We start from the raw sequence: 7,084 nt of genomic DNA on the forward strand, positions 1-7,084 counted from the left end.
TTGTGGAAGGGGGGGGGGGGGCATTTATTTGATGGAGGCGTTGTTTAATCCAAATAAGGTTCTAAAGGGGAATTTTATTCGAGGGGCGTTTATTCGAATAATATGGTATTATTATCTAGATATTCCTGAAATGGTGTTATTATATATAGGTATTATCACATGCAGAGAAATGTATCAAATTAGTATAGTATTCTTAAATACTACTAGAAAACAAACGAATAAAAGTATTCTATTATTCAACGATTTTCCATACAAGCGTAAAAGTTCTTTCTTCCAAACATACACAACTTCAACTAGGTAAGTACGTCCCATGCGGGAGAGTGCTCTATTACAAATTGAAAACCGTAAGAAAAAAATACATATATGTTAACTGGACATAGATAGACGTGAGTCTAAAACGCACGTTTCACGCTATCACGATCCTCAGATAGTCTATCTAAGGATCGTGATAGCGTGAAACTTGCGTTATAGACTCACGTCCATCTATGTCCAGTTAACATATATACGTATAATAATAATAAAAATAACAATAACAATAACAATAACAATAATAATAATAATAATAATAATAATAATAATAATAATAATAATAATAATAATAATAATAATAATAATAATGATAATAATAATAGCTGTAGTATAATCCACCTGCAACACAGAATCTATGCGAAGGAGGATTGCTACAATTTTAATTAACTGATCAAATCTAATTACACGATTGAACATGAGGTAATAATTCGTTCAGGAACCATGAATAATCCTTTCGTTAAAATTGAATTGTTTGCAATCGTAGACAATAAATAAAAGTGTCCTGTTTGGACTTTTTGGGGCTAGGTGATGATAGACGCTCTCTTCCCGTTCCGTCTTGTCATAGGCCCTACAAAAGTACAGTGCTTTAATTTCGAGAAACTGGTAAATTTGTCTCTCTGGATTCTACGTCATCCTTGTATTGTTGACATTACTGTACAGAAAACAATTGAGTTAATCGCATTATAGGTGATTTCCGTTATAGAAGTGGCATTACTGTTTTAGATTTTCCTCAATTTTTGGCATGTGTAATTGAATAAACATAGGAAATTCAATGAGTTAGTATACGTTGTGTAGGCCCATTTTTACGTCCATTTTTAAGAAATAAAAAAATCAGCCCTTGGACAGTCAGCATTTAGGCCTGTACATATATACACGAAAAAAACCAATGCTAGGAGTCAAAAACAAAAACTTGATAGGACATGTATTAGTGTAATGAATGCCTATCCCGCCTAATTATTATGCAAGAGTTACTGTATTTGAGGAGCTGAGCGACTTTACGCTAGCCGGATTTGTATACAGGGTCTTCAGCGTAAAAAGCAGAAAAATTACCTCTCGACCACCACTACTGCAGCTTAGGGGATGAGCCATTTTATTTCCAGTAGGCCTACCTACACTTTCTAAATCGGCGAGATTTGTAACACTATAGAGCATCGCTTTCATTATGAAAGTGCAAATCACTCGTTGTTTAGCCTAAATGAGAATTAATGATATAAGAAAATAGATTAATGAATAAGCAAACAAAAAACTCCAAGACAACAGAAATTCATCAGTTGGAAATGAGAGGTGACAGTTGACAAGTAGGAAGCTAGTTAGCCAACGAACTTTGTTTTGAAAATAGGAAATATAATGAGTGACTACGATAATGCTGGTGTCTTTGTCAATTTTATTTCACTGTGATCCGTGTACTATAATGTTTATCTGAATGCTCTTTACGTGCAGTACGTTGGTTCGTTGGTTCTGACAATACATGGGGAAAATATTGTATATTTTTTCCATGGTTCTAACAGTTGGTTTTCTTTTAATATTTAGTGACTGTGAAGTCAGGTGACAACAGATATTCGTCTGTTAGACTCCGCAGAATGTTTGATAAGAATTTAATTGTAAACTTGTTTTTGGTAAGTGTCAAGGTTCCAAGCCTATAACATTACACTTGATTTGACATTAAATCATAAAATAAGATTGCTTAGAACTGCATCATTCCTAATGATGACATAATTAATGTCGAAATATTGAATCCCGAGTATGATAATTGTACTATCTTATCTGAGATTAATCAGTGGACCTTTCGGTTTTATAACTGCAATGTTCAGGTGATTTTTAAGGGCGTATGTTTAATCGAGGAAGGAGTTTGTTTGTGTATGTTAATAAATGGATAGGCCTACGTATTTCAAATAAAAACCCTTCAATTCACTGAAAATGAAGAGCACAACGCAAGGTTATTGTGAAAAAAAAAAATTGTGTGTGATCATAGGTTTAGCTTATACCGTAGAGGTAACGAATAATTTAATTTTATAAAGTGTATAATGGTATTGCTTCCATTAGGTATTTTTCAGTCATTTAGAGGTGTTTATTCGAGGGGGAAATATACGTCTTAGATTGTTTATTGCAAATAATGTTTTAGACGGACGTTTATTTGTTGGGTGGGGCGATTTATACAAAGTTGGGCGTTTATTCGAGGGGCGATGCGATATTTACAAAGCCGGACGTTTATTCAAGAGGTAGGGAATTTATTAAAAGCTGGACGTTTATTCGAGTGGTCGAGCAATTTATTCAAAGCTAAACGTTTATTCGAGGGGCGGGTCGATTTAGTCAAATCTGGGTGTTTATTCGAGGGATGATTTATTCTGCGTCGTTGTGATCGTCTTCGTTGTCGTAGTTTAATTAAATAATGAAAAATGTATGATAACGGATAAGACTGATAAACAAAACACATCAATACAGGTTCTCCCCTTCTCCTGTCATCATCCTCATCATAATCTTTTTTTATTATTCTTTTTGTCGGTGGTGTACGGCTATAATCACTATGCATAATTACATAGTAAAGCATGAGTAAAGTGACATTGATTGTATCGGAGTATGATACGAATCTTAAGAGCAAGTTCTTACGTAATAGCAGTTCCATTATTTAGTGCCATATGTAGTGTGAACCTCAGTTCACAACGCCCATCTGTTTTTATTAATTGTTAGATATTTAATTATAATCTATGTATAATTTTTCATTAGGCCTATTCATTATTACAAGCATTGAATTTTGATTGACTGATTGGTAAATCAAACGATTGATTATTGATTTGTAATATAGGCATAGGCCTATCTTAAAATATAATGGATTTTAATCTGAATCGAATCAAAATCGTTGTGAATCTCACAACCATTATATGCCTAGATGATGTTTATTTAAATTTTGTATTTTTTGTTATCAATAATAATATGAATATTATAAACAAACGACTACTATAAATGCTCGAATAAGCGCCGCACCAAACCTGATTATGTTTCAGAAATCATTCAAGACAACATACTTAGATGATCTGTACGGTATTTCTTAGCCAGATGGATACTGAGAGATTCATTTGACGTTAGTAAGTGGATTGCAGTACACCGTTTTATTTTACCGCATTCATAAGCGTCACTTAAACGACAATGTACTATTGTGTAGATGCGCTTCATTCATATACAAGCAGTAGACTGTTACGTAAAGTGGTAATTAATTTTTCCTAGGTTTTCTTTTCAGTGAAATTAACCCGACGGGCAAACATTACGCATGAACAGAAGATTTTTTCCACTTTTTAAAGATCATAAGTTCGTAACTGTTGTTTGTTCCATTGATATATAATTGATCTTTAATTAGTATAGGGCACGACATTGGCAACAAAGACTTGTATATTACATCTGTTATTGATAGTCGTGCAATAACTAAGTGTGACAACACCCTTTCTGTTTGTTATCAAACAAACTTTTACATAGGCCTAAAGTGGACCATGTCTCCACGGACTACCATTCCTAAGAACATATTCCACACCTTCTTCCAAAAGAGTGAAACTCATTTAGAATTTAAAATAGAATCTAGCCTATTTATGCAAGTTTTTAGTGTACAAACTAATGTTTTATGGGTTCAGATTTTCAACACAGATCATCTGAAGACCATCCGGTCCTACGCTACCCATTGGCCTTAAAATAAGACTTCAACATCATCTTCACCATAATCATAATCACCATTGTAATAATAATAATTATTATTTACTAACTTCGTGTTAATATTATTATCGTAATGATCATCGTTAGTCGCATCATTCTTCATTCATAATCACAACCCATTACGCGTTAGAGTTTGTAATTGATTAACTAAAAAATGCACGGTAGATGCGAATTAGAGCAACAAACTGTTAAGTCTTTGCATTAAAGTTTGCGTGTATAAGGAAGAAAATGAATTTATATTAAGAAGAATTGTACAAATAATTAAGGTCATGGATAATAATAATGAATACAATTCAAGGTTAAGGAAAATAAGATCTCTAATGTTTTAATTGTTAGAGTTAACAATTTTACAAGCCAAATCGACGAGTCTCTCTCAGTTTGTTACACAATCTTCTAGCACCAGTGCCCATCAGATTAAAAATGATGATGCGTTTATTACAGTTAACTGGGCAATATCGCGTAAAACTTATTCTTTTAATCAGCTTTATATGATCGTAATTATGAAAACTCCCACTCATTTGATCTAGTCACGCATATGTATTTATATGTTATTTTCCTCAACAAGTATAATTAATACGGAAAAAATAGCTCTATGAACGTTAACAACAGCATTAATGTGCACTGTTGTACCCCGTTGGCAATGGACGGGACTTATTCCTGATGCTCATTACTTTATATTCATGCCCGTCTCTTCTCTTCAAGCTCTTTCTATCTATCCACTTTCTGACAGCTCTCATCCACGATGTATCGACTAACTTTAAAATTTGATGCTTTCACCTGATTTAGTCTTGTATACTATTGTAATACAATAGCACTAAGCTTTAACTCCACGTAAAGTATTTTAAAGAGAGGGCGCTATTATTGCAAATATAAAAAAGCAAATAAATGTTACATCGCCACTAGACGAAAAGAGGGGACTGTGGTTCGGGCTTACAACACATTTGAGAGAAAAGAAGACACGATAAGAAGAATTAATGGAAAAAAATTGGTGCCCTTTATTTCGAATTTTTGAATAAAACTGTAAGCATTAAAAGTAGGTGTCTTTAATGATTTATACCAACTAAAACTAGATGAAAAGGCATTATTCAGATGTTCATAAACTTCATTGAAATATAATTAAAAGTAAAATAAAAATAACTAAACGTAATCTGCACCCTCTGTGGCATCTTTTAAAAGAAGTTTGAAGACCCTTCCCCGGAATAAAGCGTTAAGCAATCAAGTATCAAGTATGTAATGTTTATAACAGCAACCATCGAATGTTTAAAATTTGATATTATATTAGAACGACAGCATGAACTTTCACTGTCAGTCGTGTGTATCGTGTGTGTGTATATTAATAAGAATGAGCTGGACTTATTCTCGAAAGGCGAAGATCAGTTCTTCCATACACATGTGGTATTTGTATCCTTGTTACTATCATTATTTTTTAAACTGATTACTAGGCCTATTCGTAGCTCTATATCAAGGACTTTATTACATCACGTGATTATCATAACACACCAATGGTGACTGTATTAAAAACCACGTTAGGAGTTCCTTATTTCCAGCTTGCTCATCCGATTCATTTAAAATTACTATTATCTTAACGAGGACAAATGCTCACAGCAGAGCTACTCCAGCACGGTGAGATATTTATTCTCCATGACAGGTGACGTCATCTCCCCACAAGGTACCGAATTTTGCATCTTTAAAAAAGCAACAGTATTCTCAATTCGTCTTAAATGAGATTCGGCCAACCGGTAAAAACCTTCAAAACGATAGCTCATCGGTTTTTCAATATGCGTGTAACTTATGTACTTGTTATAATTCTAACATTCACCATCTGGTAAGTACATTTATGCATTTATTTTCAATTAATGTATCCAAAAAGTAATAATGTCAACATACCGGTATATTTATAATCTAATCAAATTGACTAGTTCAGACAACACTTCGTAGATTTATGTTTTAAAAGTTAATTATCAAAAATCTTCTTGGTCTAGTTCGTGTATGCTAAAGGTATCAATCTCAAGTCCCGATTGAGGTTGATTTTTCCCAATTATGAAAATAGGCTCTTTTATATATATTTAATATTAAATCTGTATCTATATATACCTTGCTATAGGTAGTTATCAAAGATTAGACTTATCAGCGATATATATATATATATATATATATATATATATATATATATATATATATCAAAGAAAGGTAAATACAGTGTTCTAATAAAGGACATGATAATACATCGTGTAGCATAGCTCTCAATGAATGTTGTCCTATAAATAACTAAATAAATAAATTGGTAATAAAATTCCCCTGCTGCGGGATTCGCACCTGAGACCTCTCATTATATTATATTATATTATATTATATTATATATATATATATATATATATATGAAAATGTGTTTGATAACGTATATGTATATAGTGTAGGACTATCTACATAGCCTATTTATAGGCCTATGTTTATGTATATATATATATGTATGTTTATGTATATATGTATTTTATAAAATTTAATATTCTTTGTATTATTATATTCTTATTAGTTCCGAATGTATGATGTGTTTTTGTGGTAAAACACTTAAAGAGAAAAGGAAACTTTGTGAAGGCTCACCGACTTCGTCAAGCCAGTGTCCTTTTGGAACCAATCTGGTACCTGACGCTTGTGGGTGCTGTCAAGAATGTTCGAAGGTAACGAATATTTGATATAGTAACTTGTCATTACAACTGGAAAATTATTACTTGGGCATTACAATGGATCTTTATAACTTGGCCAATATAATTTGGTCATCATATCCAGCCTAATAGGCCATTGGTGATGATACCTGGGCAATTTTGAATATTCATCATGTAAATTTTCAATTCCATTCATATTAGACAGGATATGTCTATCTCATCATTATCGTTATCCTTGTTATTTTTACGGATGTCAATTTTGTGACATAGGTGGAAGGTGAGCGATGTGGCGGCATGATGAGTGCAATGGGGAAATGCTCCAATGGCCTGATTTGCAGTTGTCAGGAACTTTCCAAAATAGGTGTATGCAGAACACCAGCAAGTAAGTAATTTTATTGTTTATCTATTTGTAT

The 7,084-nt window shown here is 32.7% G+C and overlaps 1 protein-coding gene across 1 annotated transcript in view; it reads left to right on the top strand.

The window, feature by feature from the left end:
- The first annotated feature begins 5,284 nt into the window (after positions 1-5,284).
- The window catches only part of LOC117117306, a 3,936-nt gene continuing 2,136 nt past the window's right edge, over positions 5,285-7,084 (top strand). Inside the window, exons 1-3 of the mRNA XM_033261567.1 lie at positions 5,285-5,833; positions 6,542-6,686; positions 6,942-7,053. Coding sequence (XP_033117458.1) covers positions 5,730-5,833; positions 6,542-6,686; positions 6,942-7,053 — 361 coding nt within the window. The 5' untranslated portion in view covers positions 5,285-5,729. The remainder of the gene's footprint in view (positions 5,834-6,541; positions 6,687-6,941; positions 7,054-7,084) is intronic.

Source organism: Anneissia japonica, unplaced genomic scaffold, assembly GCF_011630105.1.
Source record: "Anneissia japonica isolate Jap-2015-1 unplaced genomic scaffold, ASM1163010v1 scaffold287749_len374965_cov195, whole genome shotgun sequence".
Classification (NCBI taxonomy): domain Eukaryota; kingdom Metazoa; phylum Echinodermata; class Crinoidea; order Comatulida; family Comatulidae; genus Anneissia; species Anneissia japonica.